Raw genomic sequence first — 23,594 nt, forward strand, 5'->3', positions numbered from 1 at the left:
GTCATAGCAACAAAGATGATGAAGCATTCTAGTGGTAAGAGTTTAAGGAATACATTATTGCTAGTAAGTGCTGTAAGACAAAACAAAAAATGCTAGTCAATTTATTATTATTACTAACATTATAATGACAAAAATGATTATGATAATGGATGAGAAACTTAGTTCAGTGATACTGACAATTTTTTAAAACAATATTTAAAGCAAAACTTCCCTACCTTAATGTCAAATGGTCCCGTTTGATTCGGCTGATTGTAAATCTCCAGCTGATCCCGAATAGGAGACAGCCACAGAAGCAGACGGTTTAACAGCTCTTCCAGCTGCCCGAGGTCTTTTATGTGTGCCTCAATTTCTCCTTGTTTCTCAGGCAAATCTCTAGAAACCTGCAATGAAAAAGAGGAAAAGATTCTCATGGTTTAAATAAAAAATCAAAAATAAATATATTCTAAAGTTACTTGCTTTAAAATGTTATAGAAATTTACTGAATTTGGTATTTTATAGCATGATACAGATTACTCACATGGGTTACATGTTAGGATTTAATTCACGTATTACAAATCATTTATTAATAGTCTTCCCCCAAATCCTATGCTTTAAAGACAATAAGGTTTTTTTTTTTTTTTTTGGAAATTCAAAACACACACTCACACAAATGAATACCCAACTCCAACCAATAAAAGTAAAGAAGTATATTCCTCACTGAATCACTCATTTACTAAACATACTGGTATACTGCATATTAGATGCCAGATACTCTGCCTTTATACGTCCTTCTAACTTTCTTTTATGTTAAGGAAAATTGTACAAGGGAATTCTTTCATGCACAAAATAAAATGGGGAGGTAGGCTATAGTTTGTGCGTCTGAGTATAACTGAGTAAAACAAAATAAAGTGATTGAAATAAAAAGAAGAAAAAAGACATTTGGATTAGATTAGAATATATCAGTATGATTATAGGCTACTTTTATTAAGGGCTTACAATGTGCCAAAGACCATGTTAGGAAGTTTCACATTTACTGCCTTTAATCCACCCAACGATCCTACCATACAGATACTATTGTTTTCCCCATTTTATAAATGGATGATGACACTGGGGTTGAGAAACATGAAATACCTCGGGAAGGAGTAGGATACTCTGTTCAACATTGTGAAGTCTAGAGTTAGGCTACTTGATTTAAATCTTAATTTTAGTTCTTTCCCAGCACTTGAGCCAAGTTTTCTTTAATTCTCAGTGCCTTCTCTACAGAATGCAGACAATGACAGTACCTGCTTCACAGGGTCACTCTACGGATTGAATAAGGGAATCCATGTAAATAGCTGAAAGGAATATCCTGCATGATAGTGAATGACAATAAGGTCATTACCTGTTAGTGATTATTGCTTGAGCTCAAGTGTAAGTAGGGAGCCAGGATAAGCAAGAGTGAAGCCTTTATCTTCCTATTGTCAAGGGCCAAAACAGGTACACAGTAGTAAAGAATGTGAACCTGTCATGGCAACTCTTTATGATATGATTAATACTATTTTAATAATATAAATATAACTTTACATTATAACACAAACACACATGCTACAACATACATCATAGAATATATGTTATTAGAGATAATATTTTTAAATTTTAATTCCAGTAAACACATCATGTTATATTAGTTGCGGGTATACAATATAGTGATTCAACACTTCTGTACAACACCCAGTGCTCATTACAACAAATGCCCTCCTTAATGTCTATCACGTGTTTCACCCATCCCCTGCTCACCTCCCTTCTGGTAACCATTAGTTTGTTCTCTACAGTTAAAAGTCTGTTTCTTGGTTTCTCTCTCTTTTTCTTTTGCTTGTTTGTTCTGTTTCTTAAATTCTACATATGAGTGAAATCATACAAATCATATTTGCCTTTCTCTGATGGACTTATTTTGCTTAGCATTATACTCTCTAGCTCCAACCACATCATTGCAAATGGCAAGATTCAAATTTTTTATGGCCGAGTAATATTCCATTGTGTAGTGTGTGTGTAGTGTGTGTGTGTGTGTGTGTGTGTGTGTGTGTATACATACACACCACATCTACTTTATCCATTCATCTGTTGATGGACAGCCATGGCTCTTCCATAATTTGGCTATTGTAAATACTGCTGCTATAAACATAGGGGTGCATGCATCCCTTTGAATTAGTGTTTTTGTATTTTTGGGGTAAATACCTGGTAGCACAATAATTGGATTGTAGGGTAGTTCTAAGTTTTTGAGGAACCTCCATACTATTTTCCAGAGTGGCTGCATCCGTTTGCATTCCCACTGACTGTGCAAGAGGGCTCCTTTTTTCTCCATATCCTCACCGATATTACAGTGAATATTTCAAAAAGTAAACTAGATAAGTATACTAATATACTAGTACATCACCTAAGTAATGCCTCATACTTTGGAACATCTGTTTTAGATGCTTCTGAAAGAACTAACTGAAGAACATTATGCTCCTTAATTGCACCCAAGAGGTATGAGATGAAAAGGAGATACATTAATGGACAAAATAACTTATCGGTTAATTTACAGGAGAAGGAATTTTATATAAGCTCTGATTGTATGTAAACAATATGTATTTTGAAACCTCTAATGCATTTATATATATTGTATAAAATGCACGTGCATGTATGAGTCAAGGATTACCATGCAGCCTGGACTGATGTTCCAGCCTGACACTAACCTTAGGCTCCCACAACGTTTCCTTGAAACACTAACTTTAAGATGATTCGGAAACATTAGGCCCGTATTGTTTGTTGTATAGAACTGTATCTGCTTTGGGGAAACTGTGAATTGGAATATAACCTATGGTCTAGATGACTAAAAATGGTGTAAAAGATGGAAAGGAAATACAGGCTGTGACTTCTCTTTAAAGTGACCTGCGCAGACCTTGGTGTTCCCCCCGGCAGCCTTTTCCTGTGTGGGTAAGGAGTTAAAAGAAGCAACGTGTGCAGGCAGCATGCAATGCTTGTTCATGGGTAATGAATCGTGATGCTGTATCTGCTCTGTTTGACTTGTATCCTGCTATAAAGTCAGGTACACAAAGTATTAGATAAAGGCCTGTTTGTGTTTCGTGAGTTCTAACCCATAATGACATCTATGGTGATGGATAACGTATTTGTGTGTGCTGGTTTGAGTGTGTGTGTGGGTGTGTGTGTGTGTGAGAGAGAGAGAGAGAGAGAGAGAGCGCGAGCTGATACACAAACGTAATTCCAGGTCTAGAATATATAATCTAATAATGCTTTCAGCTTATCTTTTCTAGCATTTATAAGGAAGTTACTAAACAGTTTATTTTTATTGGATTATTTTCTAGTCACAAGTACATGTAAAAATATTTTACAGCTTCAACTTGCAGCAACTAACAGCCTCTAGATTCTGAAGTTAATGAAAATAACAGCCATCATATTTTTTTTTAAATCTCTAAAATTGAGCTATGAACTCATTTATACCTGACCACAAATAGGGTTCACATATCAACACAGAAATCCAGGTAACTTTCAACTGAGATTGTTAGTTTCCTTCTCAGACTCCCAACCCATGCCTTCCTGGTTCTAGAGGTAGAACAATTCCAGACAGCAAAGAGTTCAATGGGTAAGATTTGACTAACATTTGAAAAAATTAAATGATAGCTCATAATGAGATTGTGGGGCATGAGTAGTTTTCAGGTTAGTTAGGACATCTGCATTGGGTATATTCTCACAGACCTTGTGCTTCCCACCATCATACCACTTGCCTTATACTCTGTTATTTACACTGACCTCCCTCACTGAGCTTTGATTTCTGGATAAGCTGGATTTTTACACATGACAGGCTTTCAATAAATATCTGGTGAATGAAAGATAAACAATTCCAAAATTTAAGATTCTTTTTTTTTTTCAATTTAAGAAGCAATGCATGTCCAGAGTAGTCAACATAATGTAATTTTATCCTCATGTTAAATAGCTTTAATTAGCAGGCAAAGATATTAGTTGATTGGACTATAATGGCATATACAGATGAGAAAGTTTGAATGGCAAAAAAAAAAAAAAAAAAATCACCTAAAAGCAAAGTCATAGGACAAATGACAAATAGTGAAAAAAATATTTGCGTCATCTCAGATAAGGACTAATTTTCCTAAAGCATAAGAAAGCTTCTGCAAAGTAATTTTAAAAAGGCCAACAAGCCAGAGAAAAAATGACAGAAGTTAAGGACAGTCCACAAAAAATAAAACATAAATGGACTTTAAACATACATAAAGAAGCTAAACTTTGTTGTAATGGGAGATCCAAAAATTTCATTGATTGCACTGACAAAAATCCAAGTCTGAAACACACTATATTGCCAAGGTTGCGGAAAATACACGATTATATATAGCCAGTGGGATAGGCAAACTGGTGTACCCCTTGTGGAAGACAATTTGGCAATATCTACAAAATGCATGTAACCTTATAGCCAGAATTTTGCTGCTAGGAATTCATCTTGTAGATGTATTTATGCAAGTAAAATCAACACTTGGTAATGGTAGGGTAGATGGTGGATGGGGTGGAAGATTTTCACTACAGTTTCAAATTTTTGCAAAATATAAATGTATCACCTTCACAGAGAAATAAGTTAATTTAGAAAGTAAAACTACCAGCTTTTCTTCCTGCCAAAAATAATGATAAGGATATATATTTTAATAACAAATCATTATTAATAGGATGTAACACATTGAAAGCCACCAGTCCAAAATCGAGATTATTTCCCTATGACAATATCACTTCGTTAATGGTAGGGTAGTATTTGAGACCTTCTGACCTATAATTTTTGTGATTCTCCACAACTTCAAAAGAGTCTTCAGGTATTGATGGCTTCTATGTAGTTCATGGAAAACGATAACGTGAATAATTTAAGTATGTAGGGTATGAATAGGTTTCGTGTCAGTTTTTGTGTGTCTTAAAATTATTTACTATTACATTTACTACTTCATATTCTTATCACAATATGTATGCAGTTTAATAGCAAAATGCATCATTTTCCCAATAATCTTTTTAAGTATTATGGAACCATACTCTTCATATGACATGTTCCCTGTGCTGAAAGCAAAAAATTGAACAAGTTCAGTTCTCTTATGAGTTAATTTAGTATCTAACAAAATCTTGACCTAATTTCACACAAGATTAGCTTCCCTTTTTTCAACTTCTGAATTTTAATTTCAAATGTGTAGAAATTTTAATAAGATAAACAGAGGTGTCTGTTTTAGAAATACACAGATATTAAATACTTAACTTCATATCTTATACCAAAAACATTCTGGAGAAATTAAGGTGTTAAGTGTAAAAAAATTAATAACAGAACTAGAATAAAATATTGGTGTGAGGAAGCCTCTTAGAAGCAGAAAGTAATGTGAATTAACTCTTAAGGATAATATTTGTATTGCTCATTCAAAATTAAGGCCAATTAGCAGAATTACAAACAAAGGACAGCTGGAACTATTTGCAACATCTATCAGACAATGGGTTATAATCTTTCATATAAAAAGATCTTTCAGTAAATGAAATCAAATGGAGATTCTATTGGAAAACTCGATAAAGAATATAAACAGGAATCGGACAAAAAATGCAAACAGCTAATAAACAAAAGTCCAACCACTAAGTCATCAGTGAAATGCAAATTAAAACAGCAATAATAAACCATCATAAGCCTATTATATTGGCTTTTGTCAAAGGTAATTATCAAAGTTCTAGAAAATAAGCAATCTTATGATGTTTGTTAGAGGATAAATTTTTACATTTGTAGGGAGCAATTTGATAATTCAAACTAAAAAGCAAGACTTCTACCCTGAAAACTACCAATATGCCTGAGAGATTAAGGAAAGCCTAAAAAAATAAAGGAGTATACCTTATTCCTCCTAGAAACCTACTGGAAGATCCTATATTGTAAAGATATCAACTCTCTTCAAATAATCTGTAAGTTCAGTGCAAGTTCTATTAAAATCGCAACAGCTAGTTTTTACTAGAAAGTAACATACCAATTCTAAGATTTATATGCAAATACCAAGGACCAAGAATATCCAATGCAATGTTGAAGAACAACCAAGTTTAAGAATGTTTACTACCAGGTATCATTATTTAATATAATTAATTCTGTGTGGTATTGCTGTGAGAATAGACTATATGTACTTGATTTATGACAATAGTGCCACTTTAGTTAAAGTAGAGAGTGGATGATCTAGAAATACATATACTCTATAAGTGTGTGAAGTCAGAAGCAAGCTTATCCTTGGTGAGGGGGTAGGTGGGAAAGGGTTAATAACTGGGCACAAGCATGAAGGAAACTCCTAGGGTAATGTTCTAATTCCTGATCTGGGTGTTAGCAGCATGGTATGTTAACTTTTAAAAAATCCAACAACTTCTATTCTTATGATCTGTATACTTTCCTATGTGTCTCTTATCCTCCAATTTAAAAGAGTATATGAAAATATTTTAAAAGCCGTAGGGTAAGTACCTCGTAGTGCAATTACTGGAACGTATGGTAGTTCTATTTTTAACTTTTTGCGGAACCTCCATACCGTTTTGCATACTACACCAGTTTGCATTCCCACTAACAGTGTAAGAGAGTTCCCCTTTCTCCACACTACTAGGTATCTACCCAAAGGATACAAAAATACTGATTTGAAGGGATACATGCACCCCAATGTTTATAGCACCAATACCACCAAAAGCCAAATCATGGAAAGAGCCCAAATGTCCATGAATTGATGGATAAATATGTGATATATACATACAACGGAACATTGCTCAGCCATAAGAAAGAATGAACTCTTGCCGTTTGCAATGACGTGGGTGAAGCCAGACTATGTCATGCTAAGTGAAATAAGTCAGAGAAAGACAAATATGATTTCACTCATATGTAGAATTTAAGAAACAAAATAGATGAACATAGGGAAAAAAGAAGAGGGTTAAATGAGAAAAGAGACATTAAACTCTAGAGAACAAACTGAGGGTTACTGGATGGGAGGTGGGTGGGGGAATGGGCTAAATGGGTGGTGGGTGTAAGGGAGGGCACTTGTGATCAGCACTGGTATGGTATATAAGTGATGAATCACGAAACTCTACACCTGAAACTAATATTACACTATATGTTAGCTAACTGGAATTTAAATAAAAACTTGAAAGGAGAAAAAAAAAGTATTCATTCCATTCAACTGCAAAATTTTACTTCCATGAATTTTCCTAGGGGAATATCAGAGATATACACAGAGACTTGTGAAAAGAATACCCAATTCTGTCATTTATGCTAGTGAAAAACTGAAACAAAATCCCTCCAATGGAATAAATTACATCCATATAATGGAATACTTTGCACCCTTTAAAGTGCACACTATGAAAAACATTCTATTTTGAAAATATTCATGACATGTTAATTGGTAAAAGATAAGTTATACACCACACATAAATTAGGTCTTTGATTTTCTGCGTATATTTGGCATATCAGTATTTATCCGTATTTTTTAAATGATTGGAAATACATGAAATTCACCATGATTTTGGGGGCGTTATCAATTAAAGATTATTTTTATGTAATTGTTCATATATTTTGGCATTTTCTAAAGTTACTACACAGAAAGAGTATTATTTTGTATGTTTTAAATGTTAAATAAAAATAAATAAATGGATAATACTGATTAGGTGGCTGGTTATCCCTCTAAAATATCTGCTACAATTAAATTACCATTTTGACTTAGATTTTCAACATGCTTTAGTGTATGACAGGTTTTACTTACATTAGTTCCCCTAATCTCACTCATAATCCTATGAAATATATTTTTTGCTACAACTGACAAATGAGGAAATTAAGGTTCACAACTCTAAATAATATTCCTAAAGTTACTAGTAAGTGAAAAAAATATAACATTAAACACCTGGGTTTTCCTGACTCCAAATTCTAACTTTCCTTTTCTCTTACCTGCCAAAACATTCTTTCTCTGATCTTTCAAAATCTAATGTATTACTTGATAAATGGAGTATTGAAATCCATACTTTTCAAAAGCTTTTAATATTTATGGGAACAATGTATATACTTAATGCTCATTACTATTAATGAGATGTACACATTTAGAAGTCAACTTTAATACGACCAATACAAATGAAATGCTTGTATATAAACATACTGAAAACAAAAAAAATACTATTTGACATTTGTTAATTCAAGACTATCATATAGGGATGACAAGGTAAATAAGGATGCTTATTAAATAAATTTCTGGATGATGATTAACCCAAAACCATGATTAAATGCTCTTTATGCAATTGCAGTATCTTCTACATTTTGGTAGATTTCTCATCCATTTTAAAATAGAGACATAGACAGGTACAAAAATAGACACACAGATTAATGGAACAGAATAGGGAACCTAGAAACAGACCCACAACTCTATGGTCAGCTAGTCTTTGACAAAGCTGGAAAGACTATCCAATGGAAAAAAGACAGTCTCTCTGACAAATGGCCTTGGGAAAACTGGACAGCAAAATGCAGAAGAATGAAACTGGACCACTTTCTTACACCATATACAAAAATAAATTCAAAATGGATGAAAGACCTAAATGTAAGACAGGACACCATCAAAATCCTAGAAGAGAAAACAGGCAGCAACCTCTTTGAGCTTGGCTGCAGCAACTTCTTACTAGGCACTTTCTGGGGGCAAGGGAAACAAAAGCAAAAATGAACTACTAGGGCCTCACCAAGATTAAAAAAAAAAAAAAAACTTCTGCACAGAGAAGGAAACAATCAACAAAACTAAAAGACAACTGATGGGATGGGAGAAGATATTTACAAATGACAAATTGGAAAAAGGGTTAGTATTCAAAATCTATAAAGAACATAACTAACTCAACACCCAAAAAATAAATAATCCAGTTAAGAAATGGGCAGAAGACATGAATAGACATTTTTCCAAAGAAGACATCCAGATGGCTAACAGACACGTGAAAAGATGCTCAAAATCACTCATCATCAGGGAAACACAAATTAAACCACAAAGAGATACTACCTCACACCTGTCAGAATGGCTAAAATTAATAACTCAGGAAACGACAGATGTTGGCGAGAATGTGGAGAAAGGGGAACCCTCTTGCACTGCTGGTGGGAATGCAAACTGGTACAGCCACTCCAGAAAACAGTATGGAGGTTCCTCAAAAAGTGAAAAATAGAACTGTCCTATGAACCAGCAATTGCACTACTAGGTATTTATCCAAAGGATAAAAAAAATGCTGATTCGAAGGGGCACAAGAACCCCGATATTTAAAGCAGCATTATCAATAATAACCAAAGTATGGAAAAAGCCCAAATGTCTGTCTGCTGATTAATGGATAAAGAAGAGGTGATATGTATATATATATACATACACATACATACACACAATGGAATATTAGTCATCAAAATGAATGGATGCTTGCTATTTGCAACGATGTGGATGGAGCTAGAGGGTATTATGCTAAGTAAAATAAGTCAGAAAAAGATAAATATCATATGATTTCACTCATATGTGGAATTTAAGAAACAAAACAGATGAACATAGGGGAAGGGAAGGAAAAATAATATAAAAACAGAGAGGAAGGCAAACCACAGAAGACTCTTAACTAAAGAGAGCAAACTTAGAGTTGCTGGAAGGGAGGTGGGTGTGGGGATGTGCTAAATGGGTGACAGGCATTAAGGGGGGCACTTGCTGGGATGAACACTGGATGTTGTTTGTAAGTGATGGATCACTAAGTTCTACTCCTGAAACCAAGACTACATTATACATTACTGAACTTGAATTTAAATGAAAAATAAAAAAAAAATAGAGACATAGACAAAATGTTATAATAAAAATGGTAAGATAAAAATGCAAATTTAAATAACAATTTTCATGAAAAATTAGCATTATTTCCAAAGAATTTAATGATAAATGCTGAATTCTGAACCTTTCATACTTAAAAATATAGATGATACTTGATTGAATTTTAGCTCAATTAAAAAAAATTCCTATCTCATACAATTCCAAACTAAATACCAGGTGAACGAAATTTTGGTGTAAAAAAAGCCATACAAATAATGAAAATATGGGTAAATGTTCTTACAATTTTGATGTAAAAGTTATAATTTTGATATTAAAACCATAAAGTGACTGCTTTAAATTCAAAACCATCTAAAACTCCCTTACATTAAAAAATCAAACAAGCAAAAGAAAAATCAAAACCAAAGGCAATCTGCCTTAAATGCTTTGACAGACACTCAAGATAAAACCACTCTCACAGATCAATAGGAAAAAGACAAATACTCAACAGAAAATAAAAATGAACAAGGATCACAAATGGACAATTTATGAAAGAACAACTATAACTGACCTATAAGTCTATTAAAACTGTTTAACTTCACTAGAAACCACAGAAATCAAATTCAAACAGTGAGGCGTAAGGCTGCATCTATCGCAAAGATTTTTTTAAAAAACTTCTAGTATTACAATACGGTGGTGTCACGTAAGAGCAATAGTGCAAGGATTCAGGCCCTCTCAAAAAGTGCTAGTAAGTAAGTTGAAATACCCCTCTGGGAAGGCTAGGGCTGGGAGGGGATTAGGTGGAGTTTTGCAATATATATTCAAATATAAACATATTCTCACACCTAGTCCAGAAATTCAACTTCTCATATTTTATTGTAAGGCAACAATGATGTGCACACATGTTAAATCACAAGAATGTTTGCCACAGCCTCACTTATAGATGCAAAACATTTGAAATTGCTTCCATGCTCACTAATAGGGTAAGAGTTAAAAGTTTTGGAACATCCGGGGTGTCTGGGTGGCACAGCAGTTAAGCGTCTGCCTTTGGCTCAGGGCGTGATCCCGGCGTTATGGGATCAAGCCCCACATCAGGCTCCTCCGCTGGGAGCCTGCTTCTTCCTCTCCCACTCCCCCTGCTTGTGTTCCGTCTCTCGCTGGCTGTCTCTCTGTCAAATAAATAAATAAAATCTTAAAAAAAAAGTTATGGGACATCCATCCAGGTAAATACCCTGTGGGTGTGTAATAAGTGACGTACGTGTATATTTAGTAATATGGAAAACATACATGGTGTGTCAAAAGTTTAAAAGTTTTAATTTCTGGGTAATAGGTCATCTTTTCTCAGTTGCGTTTTTTTTTAATTTTTAAGATTTTATTTATTTATTTGACACGCAGACTACAAGAGGGGCAGTGGGAGAAGAAGCAGCAGGCTCCCCACTGAGCAGGGAGTGTGATGTAGCCTCGATCCCAGGACCCTGAGATCATGACCTAAGCCGAAGGCAAACACTTAACCGACTGAGCCACCCAGACACCCCTCTCATTGCATTTTTAATTTGTCTGCTATGAACATGATCTACCTTTAATCAGAAAGTGGCTATTTTAAATGTAGGTATACATACATACTTGTCCTGTAGAAATCGATGATTTGTTGTAGTCCTTACAATGCGCCAAGCATTAGTCTAAGTGCCTTTTTCTGCATATCGACATTTAGTTATAACAACACTATGACGTGGGTACTATTATTATCTACATTTTATACGTGAAAAATTGACAAAGAGAGGCTAAGTGATTTGCCCGAGTTCACATAGCCAGTAAGTGATAACCAAGCTAGACTCTGAGCCCAAGAAGCCAAGCTCAGAAGCGCACGCACTTTGCCACTGCACTACTTCGCCTTCCTTTCGTTTTAGCTACAGCACTTCGAGAAAACATCTCAAAAGAGCACAAAAGAAAGTCTACTTTCTTTCACACAGCAGTTCTCAGAATAAATTCCCTCGGTTACTTATTGGATCTTATACAATTTCTTTCTAACTTTGAAAGTATGTGGGATGACAAAGTCCTATTGTTCTTGCAACTACTAAATTCAACTTCCAAAACTGCCCCTTGTTTTATTTTCATGCTTACATCATATGACTGATTCCCAATTGTCTCCAAATTCTTTAGCCTGCCTTTTGGAAACAAAAAAATGGCCCTCCACAATCTGACCTTATCTGACCCTACTATTCACATCTTTCTAACAACAAAACTCCATTTTTGGTAAAAATGGTGATCTCATTGTTCTGGGTGTGCCCCTTGACTGCCTTCTGTTCCTCTGTCATCGTCTACATTGCCATTAAAATGTCTTCTTTTTCCTCAGTAAAATATCTCCTTTCCTAATTGACACATATAAACCCTTTTCCATTCTTCATGTTTCGGGTAATGAAAGTGCCACCTTCTCAGAGAAGATTGCCTAATCCCTCCGGATAGAAATAATTATTCTTTCTAATAAACTCTGTAGCATTTATTATCTGTGCTACTTCATCAGACCCTGTCAGGTACTGCTTTTTTCTTTATTTTACTAGTGTCTTTCCACTTGTATCTTCTTCCCTTACCTTCCTCCGAAAGCTTGAAAACACACACACACACGCACACCCCAGCACTATCAGCACACCACACACATCACACACATATAACTACCATTGAATGCTTCATCTTTGTACACACTTTCTCTTACGTGGTAGAGTACTTGTTAAATGAACAATCACACACACCACTTTCTGATAGAACAGACAAGACAGAAGGTAAAGCTGAGGATTGAAAGCAGCACTCTTCAGAGTGCTTATATTCTCACATTTGTTGCATTTCTAACTCTGCTTCTTGTTTTAGTCTACGTGTGAATGCATAAGCTCACTAGAATAGCAAGAACAGGTCTTGCCTGGCAGCTGGGCTGGTGAAATATGATTTGAGTACACCTGAATATGAAAGGGTAGAATCTAGTCAGTCAAGAAGACTAAGAAACCCAAGGAGAAGACTCAATTCTTGACATTTTCTTTTGTTATTGTTGTCAGTTATGTTGATGTCATGAATTCTGGAGCTAGAGAAGAGACAAGATATGTATTAATTACAGCACTGGCAGAAACATTGCCTGTGCAATTAATTCAATGAATATTTACCTAGTAACTATTTTTCTTCCAAACACCGCCCTATATATTATCCACAAATCTACTTTTTTTTTTTTTAATTGATTCAAGTCGCTCATTGTATGGCTAAGTACAAACCTTCCCTGTCAACACCCACAGCCTGAACGACAGCTAAGTAACAGTGCATTCTGAATGCACTTAAACAAATACTCCCTTGCCACCAACCAAAACAATTTTTAAAAACCTTCCAAAATTTAGTAATACCAATTGAATAATTCACGTAGACCATTATCGTCCTTCGGATAAAATGCATGCAGTATGAAACATTTGGGGACCTCATATCACCTTGCATATTTTTCTACCTCAATAAATTAAAGCTACTGGGGAACCAGAACTTAGGGATGATATATTTTCAGGCACAATCCTCAATTATTTTTTAAAACTGGTCTCACGGTAAAGTATCTCTCAGTAGGAGGTCATTTATTTTCTCTCCCTCTGGAAATTTAATAAAAGAAAAATGAATATAAAAGTGAAAAATACATTATGGTTATATGCCACCAGACATTTAAAAATTATAAATCCATATACAATTTTGAACTGACCAATTATAATTTATTTTTGGGACAGTCACCCTCCAACTGCATAGCTATTGGGATTTTCCTTTAAATGGAAGCGGATTTTCTTTTAAAGCATGTGGTTATTAAGTACAGTGTTTCAAGAGCTGTATTTTCTATACTGTTTTCAGTTCTACCTGAATGTAGGAGTGAAGTCTCCTGTATCAGACCACAGTGTATATTAGTTTCATTGCAAAACCACTTCATTAGCACTCTTGGATTTTGTTATTGTTGCTAAAGATCTGAAACACATAATACATGATGAGGTAAATGAACATTCCTAGGGAGATTTCAAAGTCAGTAAAATTTGATGTACAATAAATAGGTTTGCTGTCCTTGGAGAACTGGGCCCTTATTACCACACTAAACCCATACTGGCTTTTAAATAAACCTTGGTGTTCATGAGCAGTATTCTCGTTCATTAATTTCTTAGTTTGCAATATAAGCAACTAACTTCATAGTAAAATAATCCTTAATAATACACATAGTTCACGGAAAAAATGTTTTTTGACTGTTCACCTTGATTTAAAACTACCCTACCCTAACATTAGGTAACCAGCTCTGTAATGGCTCCCAGAGGCATTAGACAAGTAAAGTGAATTGGTGAAATTGATTTGTCCAAATTCAATAGCTATCATTTATCTTCTAAACTGGATTTCATAGGGATTTACACCCACCTAACTATCCACCTACTCACATACTCTTTATTACATAATGTGATTTTGATCACATACTGCTTAACCTTGAGGATAATAAAACTTACAAAGAAGTTAACACGTAATTTTTACGACACATACACATACCACAAAATGTGTTGGTACAAATTAACCCCATCTTTTTCTCTCTCCTTCTCCCCCAGCTCCTACTCATTCTAGAACAAGGAAAGAACTACTTTATTCTCACACTCTCCTATCACCAGTCTTTTTTTCTTATTTGCTGAAGGGACCAGAGCAGGAGCCTGGCTGATATACAAAAAGGTCCTCTAGATGGTTAGGAAACACTGTTTTTTTTTATTTTGTGTGTGTCTGTTCTGTTTGTTTTGTAGGAAAACTAAGCCAGGATCTGTGTAAATCTATCCAAGCAACAAGAATCATAACAAATTATAATAGCTTGATATTTATTAACATCATCCTTGAACTGCCAGGAAAAAGTATCTATTTTATTTTACTCTATTGAAAGAGAGAGAGAGAGAGAGAGAGAGAGAGAGAGAGAGAGAGAGAGGGTGGGGTGGGGGGAGGGGCAGCGGAAGAGGGAGCGAGAGAATCCTACACTTGATCTTAGCCAAAAGGCCGAGAAGCGATTGGAGCGAGAGAATCCTAAGCAAGCTCTACACCCAGCACAGAGCCCAATGTGGGGCTCAATCTCACCACCCTGAGATCATGACCTGAGCTGAAATCAAGAGTCAGACATTTAACCGACTGAGCCACCAGGGCGCCTCCAAATTAGCTATTTTAATAATAGAATTTTTAAAAACCAGAGTCTTCTCCTTTGTTAACATACAAATCATTATACTTCAGAATATAATCACTAGAGAAAAAGGGTGAAAAACACACTGCATGATCACATATCCTCAATCTGGGAAATTCCACTAGAAACAATGTAACTATTTAAACATAACTTTAAACTTAAATTACTCAAAATTACATACAATTTAAAAATCAGTTCCTCAGTTGTACTTGCTACCTTTGCAATGCTCAAAAGCCACAATGTATCGGACAGCACAGAGAACCTATCCATCACTGCAAAGAGTTATCTTGGACAGTGCTACAAGGCATACCACAGTGCTTGCTTGAGGATTGATATACTGAAAGCCTTAACAATCCTTGTGATTTCTTTTTCACGTAGAACAAAATATTTGAGAAAAGAATCCAGGAGTGTTCAAATACATAAACAAATGTGACAGTTTTGAGGACATGACAATGGACTGCTGCTTTTAATCTCAACAGTTTCTGGCTAGAAAGTTTGTTGTTCTCTAAAACTCATCCTCTAAAAGAAAGAAAATCACCACGCTGAAAAAAGACTTCTATTTCTTTCCCTTCCTCTGAATCATTTTATTATGTTTAAAAATACCAAGATTAAAAAGTATTTTTGTAACAAATGGCATAATCTGCATAACTAACATCTATATATTCTCTGTGCAATAGTCTCTATTTGAAAATGGATGCATTATTGTTATTTATACCAAGAAGTAAATGCATATTGCATTACCCATGAAATGAAATATGCCTACGAAGAAAATCAAAGTTCCCAGGAGTTTTAATCTTACTGATAAATAAGAAACTAATATGATACAGAATAGTTATTCCTGGAAATAGGGATTTTGGGGGGTGTTTGTTTTGAACACAAAAAGGAGAGGCTGTGTCATTGGTGTATGTTAAGATAAAGATTTACTAACTGTGCAGATATTATAAAGAAAGGGAATAAAACCCACGGGTGGGTAGCCCTCTTCCTGCTAACCAGAAGAGAAAAAGAGCACAGACAGAAATTTGAAAAAGAAGACAAATTTGATTTCTTTGCAGAAGACAAAAAACAAAAAACAAAATCTGGGCAGAAGGCAAGGCCCAAACTACTGATTTTTCTGCCAGGATTATAGCTATCAGCCCATTTGAACAACACTCTAGGGCAGGGGGCAGCAAAGGCTGGCTCATGAATTAAATCCAGCTGCCACTTGTTTTTATACAGTCTGAGAGCTAAGAAGGACATTTTTTTTTTACATTTAAAAAAATTGTTCAAAAAATTAAAAGACACATGACACGTGCAAATTATATAAAATTCAAATCTGTGTCCACATGTAAAGTCACACTGGAACCCTTCTGCGCTCTTTCTTTACATGTTGCCTCTGGCCACGTTGGCACTAGCAAGGCAGCCCAGAGGAGGAGTCACGGGAAAAACCTTATGGCCTGCAAAGCCTAACATAATGACCATCTGTGCCTTCAGAGAGTTTGTCCACCCCACTCTGAGGACCACAGAACTGCTGACTCTCCTTTCCTTCTAAGTCTTTTCCCTGCCTATCTCCCAGAGCTGCTTTAAGGGGAAGGTGGGTGAGGGGGGTGCCCAGGGTTCAATGCAGGAGAAAAATTTTTAAACACAGCATCCATGAACTCCTGCCTCCCGGGCAAACACCTCCGGTAACTTTGAAAATGTACGAGGACAGCGACCTCCATAGGAAATTAAAAAAAAATTCATCAGCCTCCTGATCTGTTGTTGAGGAAGTTTCTATGGCTAGTACTTGCAAATCTCTGATTTGGCAGGGCCATTCACCTGGGACCAGCTAGCTCAAGCTTGCAAGGGTAGCCAGCTGAACCTGGAAACTCAATATCACATGTGCCAAGTGTCTAGCAGGACTGAATTATCTATATTATTATTTAACTTCAAAATCTTTTCATTTACTTTCCCAGAAGTCATATGATTCAGAAAAAGCAAAAGAAAATGGAACGAAGAACTTAAAAAATGTAAATGATGAACATAAAAGCCAGAAAAACAAATTTTAAAAATATTGTTATTATATCTCGTAAGTTACTGTTAGCCTTGATGAGCCCTGAACCACACCGGTCAACATGCTTGCCACTAGCTACATGGGGCTACTGAGCCCCTGGAAGGTGGCTACTTCTGGAACAGAGAATGAGAATACGTGTAAAATACAAAGTGAATTTCAAAGATTTTGTACAACAAAAACAACGCAAAACATTTTAATACTTTCATACTGATTAAAATGTCAAAATGACACCATTTTAGATACATTGAGTTAAATAAAATATATTATTAAAATTGCTTTCAGCTGTTTATTTTTACATTTTAGCATAGCTACTAGAACATTTAAAATGACATACATGGCTTGCGTTATATTTCCATTTGACAGCACTGGTATAGAATAGTGCTATGCATCTAGAAATGACAAAAAACCATTAAATGAAGGATAATTCATGTATGTAAAAAAAAAGTCACATGACTTTTAATACATGTAAGTTCCTCATTTTAAGAAAAAGTAAGAGGTGAAGTTTTCTTATGAATAGAAAGTCCAAGTTCTTTTTGCCTCCACTAAATAAATGCTGAATAAATATTTTAAGCAAGCTGTATGAAGGAACAGTGAATGATGAGCTTGTCTCAGATGGGTCCAGCTGTCCCCAGTACACTTTCTACACTCACAGGGATGAAGCAACCTCATGTGTATTAATTCCATTTCCTTATTTGCTGACTTCCATGTTTCATTGAGCGCACTTGCTAAGGCCCCTGGGGATTATCTTCCAACCACATGGTGCCTAGAAACCAGGGCTGTGTAGCTTCATTTGCACATCACTGCACTGTCCGACTATTCTGGTCTCCAGGCTGTACACCACACAACTCTATTTTTCACCTACTTCCTGTCTGGAGGGAGGGCACTGAGCAAAGGCACAGCTACACATAGAAAATGTTACTGTCACATAAGAGAAGAGGAAAAGGGGGATGAGAGAAATATAGACATGGGGTCTTTCTGGGTCTTGGGTGAGGAAGCCTGGTGGTGGTTTCCTCTGCATGAGGGCTGAGCAGCGTAACCCAGGGGAAGAAAGAGAGAGGCCTGTGGCTGGGAAGGGGAAGCCAGAGTCGGAGGATGTGAATCAATCCAGCACTGGGGTATGGGAAGATAATGGAGGACTGGAAGTCAAGGGACCCAGGGGGTCTGCCTCTCTTTGCATCATCTGGAGCCATTCGGTCAGTATCTCTGGCATGTCATTCACTCAACTGAAAAATGCAAAGACTGGGTTAGACTAGCTCTGAGGTGCCTTCTCTAGCTTGAATGTCCTATGAATAAATTTCATCTCTGGCAGAGAAACAGAGCAATGTACACAGCCCTGAGTGTGTCACTGAGTTTAAAGGAGACAAAGACTGCGTGTTGGCCTGACTGCCTGGGAACATAAAAGATGTTCTCTGAGGGTTTATTAGGAGCCTTTGACATAGGCCTAAACTGTGGAAAATCCCATGACAACGGGATACCTTGTCACCCTAAGCAGATGTAAGCTTCATTTTCCTCACAGCAAGATAATGAGCAATATAATAGAGCCTAACAAAGCAATTTTGGATACAGGCTTAACACAATCAACTACCATGGTGTTTCAGTCATTTATTTACAGGATTGAAACAACTTTCCTCCAGAGCCAGGATTCCTGCCAGATAAGCCATGTCACGGACTTTAGTGCAACAAGCAGCACCAAACGGCTAATGATTCTGTCCAGCCCCAGGGCTTTGCTGGTGCAGGAGGTATATCTCCCGGCTCCAGCCAAGGGGGCAGCTACATTCCTGATGATATGACAACACTTCGGGCTCTGGTTTCCAAGAAAGAGCTGAGACACCGTTGTTCTCAGGCCCTGGAAGCTGCAGCTTGCAGGGGCAAGTGAGGGAAATCTAGAGTATCTCAAATCCTGAGATGCAGAAGAAAACAGAAGTTTGGGGGCATCAGGATAGTGTTAAACTTAAAGGGGAAAAAATTATCTTGAAAGGCATATACAAAACTTGCTCCTAACTTCTCTAGTCCTGATTCATTCCCCAGAGGCTATATGAAGTGACAACCCTTCTGATACACACTCACACAGACACACATACACAGACACAGCTGCCCCTTAGAGAAACTCTGCTGGACATTTTTATTTTCCTGTTGTGATAAGACTCCTAAAACCAAAGACACAGTGACATTTTCTAATGACCATTCCAACTGAGGCTGGAATTAGAACTATAAAGTTGAAGAATGTTCTTTATCATCACTTTTATATAAATTACTCAGGATGCCAGATTGTATTAATTCATATGTTTGTCACAGGTGACCAAGGATTTAAAATTTTTTTAAGTTGTGAAACTGTTTTCAATCATTAAAAATCACCATTGAATTGTTTAATGGTTAAAATTAAAAATGAGTTAGGGCCTTCTATATGCCAGACACTGTGCTAGGTAAAATTTTTGTTCCTTCAATGAGCACTTATTCAGGAAGAAAAGAAAGACATTTAACCACATAATTAAATTACCAGGTGATGAGTACTTTAATGAAGACCGACACAAAGCACTCTGAAGGCATGGAGTCTTGAGGGCCCATGTCTCCTGGAGGAAGAACGGAGTCAAGTGGCAGAGTTGAGACCTTAATCGAGTTGTGTGTTAATGGCTTAACCAGCAAAAGGAATTCTGGGCAGCTGATGCCGGGGGGGAAGGTGACATACTGGCTCTAGCTTCACAATGTGTGGGAAATAGCAAAGAGTTACTTATGCCTTGGGTTGCCAGATAAAAAACAGGATGCCCTGATCCTGGCGTTATGGGATCAAGCCCCACATCTGGCTCCTCTGCTATGAGCCTGCTTCTTCCTCTCCCACTCCCCCTGCTTGTGTTCCCTCTCTCGCTGGCTGTCTCTATCTCTGTCAAAAAAATAAATAAAATCTTAAAAAAAAAACAGGATGCCCATTTAACTGTGAATTTTAGATAAACAATGAGTAACTTTTAGTCCTATTTTGGGGCAGGATTTGGGACACACTTGTACTAAAAAAATCTGGGCTTTCTGTATTTTGATTCACTAATTCTTGCAACTCTAGTCAATGACGGGAACATAGAATAAAATGGTGGCAGACGGGCCAGGTCTGAAGGGTTTTGTGCACCATCATGTGCAGTATTGAGCTTATGCTATAGGGGTAAATACTTTTAAATAGAGTTCCAACAAAGCAGACTTCAGAGGGATTTTGAGTGAAAGGGGTACATGAAGCCATTAAGAAGCCACACCCCAGGAAAGCATGGACAGAGCCCACGCTGCCTTACAAATATCTCACCTGGAACAGACACTCGATCACTGGCATCACCTCTAATGCGGCTAGAGTATGATGGATATTTCCCGTGCACATCACCAACATCTCTCGACTTACTCTCCCTCAGAGGATTCTCCAGAGATGGGAGGACTTTTTCTGGGATTTCCCCCTTTTCTGCTTTACCAACTTTACCAACCCTATTCTCTCACTACTACTTCTTTTCTCTTTTTCTTTTCTTTTTTTTTTTAAGTAGGCTCCATGCCCAGTGTGGAGCCTCATGCAGGAGTAGAACTCACGACCCTGAGATCAAGACCTGAGCCAAGGTGAAGTCTGAGGCTTAACTGACCGAGCCTCCCAGGTGCCCCTCACTACTACTTCTGAGGATCAACATTTTTGTTTTCAATTTCTTAGGTTCTGTTCTTGAGTTCACTTAAAGTAAGACATTATCCTTCTCTACTTCTGTCGAAAAGCAAGGATAAATAGTCCTTGATTTATTTGCAAGCAATCTGTTTTCCTTTGATGAAGTTCGAGTGTTCCCTAGAAGCAGAGCTCGGTACAGCTAGATTGAAAATCTTCATTAGTCACTGTACACGATAACTTGAAATGATCCCAAATTTCACAGTTCATATGTGGAGAAAACATGATAGGGTCTTCCAAAATTTGGCGATAATTCTAATGAGCTACACAGCATCACCAATACTGATCGTGTACGTGAAAGAAACTTTCTAAAAACTCTCAACAGTAAAGGCCAAATGGTAATTAACCATGCTAGGGGAAAGACCAAATTATCTTTTGCTTCTGTCCCATGAAGAGGTGCTGCCAGGGAGATAGGGAAAGAAGTATGACATGGTATTATATATTATAGTACTACAGAGCGGTTAATTACTAAAAAATATTGTGCTATTTTTATCAACTTTGTGGTGTATATGGTATTTGTCAGCTTCTTTTAGAAACTGTCAGGATTTCTTTTCTTTTTGTAAATACTCATGTTCATCCCTAAATTTTTTATTTGTACTGCTGCATTTTTTGACTTGAAGAAGACTGCCAAAGTCATATACTTTAAGCTCCACATAACCTGGATCTACTTTTGCTTACACTTTGTTTAGGATAGAAAATGATTTTATTCAGTATTCCCAAATAATCAGTTTGGTATAGGCACTGCTAAAATGGGTGGGTTTTTTCTTTTATTTTGAAGACTCTTATTTCTTATGGATGCATAAACAAAAACTGACACAAATATGAGCTTATCCAGGAGTTAAAACTACTTTTGTACATTAAAAGTATTAGTTTAGTTTTGTGTTTGCTCTAATTTGTTTTCAGCTTTATTGAGATATAATTGGCAGATGAACTTAGGAGATATTTAAAACGTATACTGTGATGATTTGATATATGTATACACTGTGAAAATATTCCCCCCACTGAGTTCATTAACACATCCATCACTTCAAATGTTTACATTTTCTCTCCTCTGCTGCTAACACTTGAGTTCTACCCTCAGCAAATTTCAACTACGCAATACAGTGTTACCAACTACAGATCAACAATGAACTGACTCAGAACGTTTTAAAAATCTTTTCTTAAGGAATGATGGTTTAAATAATCCCTGAAGGTTTTATATTTGGTCTGCCGCCATTAAATTCAGGTGATCTCATAATTAGTCATCATGCAACAGGTTGTAACATGTAAAGTAACAATTTAGAGGCTGGTATAGAATAGCCGAGAATAAAAGTTTAATTTTTATGCATCATTTCTTCAGGAAAACACATCACGAGGGGAAATAGCTTTGAATAAGTTCAGTGAGGGTTGCCATTTAGTTAATCAACTTAGCCATTTTCATTAGCAGGCTCAATATTGACTTTAGAATAATGTCTGCTTAATTTCCTTCAAGCAATGAATATGTATGAAACACTGTCAAAGGTAAAGTAAAAATTAAGACAATATTAGGTAAAAAATAAAAATTAATTTACTGAATTATGTCAGAAAATTACATGGAGTATATTCAATTGTAGTATGTCCTTCCAAACTTTTAAGATATGACCTTGGCATAGACACATTATTTCAGCTGCTTAGTACAGGATTTGTAATAATCTCAATTTTATAAGAAAGTGTATTTCCAAATTGGTTGGAGAAGGCTAAAACAATGCATAAATCCAATGCACTGAATATAATTTTCTGCTTCGATTGACAATCTAGTCTTCTGAAAAAACAGGCATACTTTAACCTTTTTTGGCCATATTCATTTTATGTGCCTTCATATTAGAATAAATAAAATCAGCAGGCTCCTATTGATTTTTGGAGGGAGAATTCTCATCTGTAAGATTGAAAGAAAGCGAAGTCCATCAAAGCCAACTGATGAACAAATACATTATGAAAACTGAAGAAAGTAATAAAAATAAAGGGTAAATCTAAACGTATTTCTGAAATGTGACAATATTTTTCAAATCTGGATTTTGTGTCCCTAACAGTTAAAAGGTGGGAGGGCCTATAAAACCATTTTTAATTAATTTTAATTATGTCAATAAACATTCCATAGTGCAATAATCTTCTTAACCACAATGTTCTTAACCAGAGCCCACAGCAGAATCAATTGGGTAAGGGTTTTTATTTTGTTTTGTTTTAATATGCATATCTAAGCTCCACACCAGAGAATTGAATTCAGCAAATGTGTAATGGAGTCCTGATGTCTATATCTAATTTTTATATTCATAATTTGTAAATAGATGACTGGATTCCAGGAATACACACATTCCTGCTACACTCCACACAAACTGGAATGGCCAGTAGTAAGTAAATTATATTATTTCTGTTAACTTTCTGTTCCCAGTCTCAATCTGCTCTCACCTCGAATTTACTAAGTTTAAAACTCGAGTCAAGCGCAGTGTAGTAAAACAAATAACTTCAGAGGTGAGAGGCCTCAGGTTAATGATCTACTTTACCATTTTGGAAGCTATGGGTTCTCAGTTGTGTTGGGTAACCTCTCTTAAACCCATTTCCTCTTGTGTATAACAGAGCCCATAATTCTTGCAGTACCTGCACTTCACAGTTCCCTTTCATCCTGCTTCCTGTTCTCCGATAAGTAATTCATTCCAGAATCCCCCTTTATCTTGCATCATAAATAATGTCTCTTACATCCAGTCTTGCCTTTCACGTTCCCCAGAGCTGGAGGCTAGCTCAAGCCCCAACTGGCCGGGCTGTCGGAAAAAATCTCAAATTGGTTTGTAAACCTCCAGCCTCTACCTGCTATAATTCAACCTCTGCATTGCCACCATATGGAGTTTTTGAAAATAAAACTTAGTTCTTAACAAGGAGTTCCTTCCCTCTAGA

The 23,594-nt window shown here is 36.2% G+C and overlaps 1 protein-coding gene and 1 long non-coding RNA gene across 18 annotated transcripts in view; both read right to left on the bottom strand.

The window, feature by feature from the left end:
• The window catches only part of DMD (dystrophin), a 2,358,181-nt gene that overhangs the window by 695,211 nt on the left and 1,639,376 nt on the right, over positions 1-23,594 (bottom strand). For all 17 annotated transcript variants that reach the window (XM_057310259.1, XM_057309646.1, XM_048213297.2 and 14 more), the window contains one exon: positions 216-380. In XM_057310259.1, coding sequence (XP_057166242.1) covers positions 216-380 — 165 coding nt within the window. The remainder of the gene's footprint in view (positions 1-215; positions 381-23,594) is intronic.
• Positions 1,820-16,910, bottom strand: LOC130544110 (uncharacterized). The gene is made up of 2 exons (XR_008960136.1): positions 13,653-16,910; positions 1,820-12,855 (listed from the first exon to the last, which is right to left on the bottom strand). It is a non-coding gene; the product is annotated as an uncharacterized LOC130544110 (long non-coding RNA).

Source organism: Ursus arctos, chromosome X, assembly GCF_023065955.2.
Source record: "Ursus arctos isolate Adak ecotype North America chromosome X, UrsArc2.0, whole genome shotgun sequence".
Taxonomy (NCBI): Eukaryota; Metazoa; Chordata; class Mammalia; order Carnivora; family Ursidae; genus Ursus; species Ursus arctos.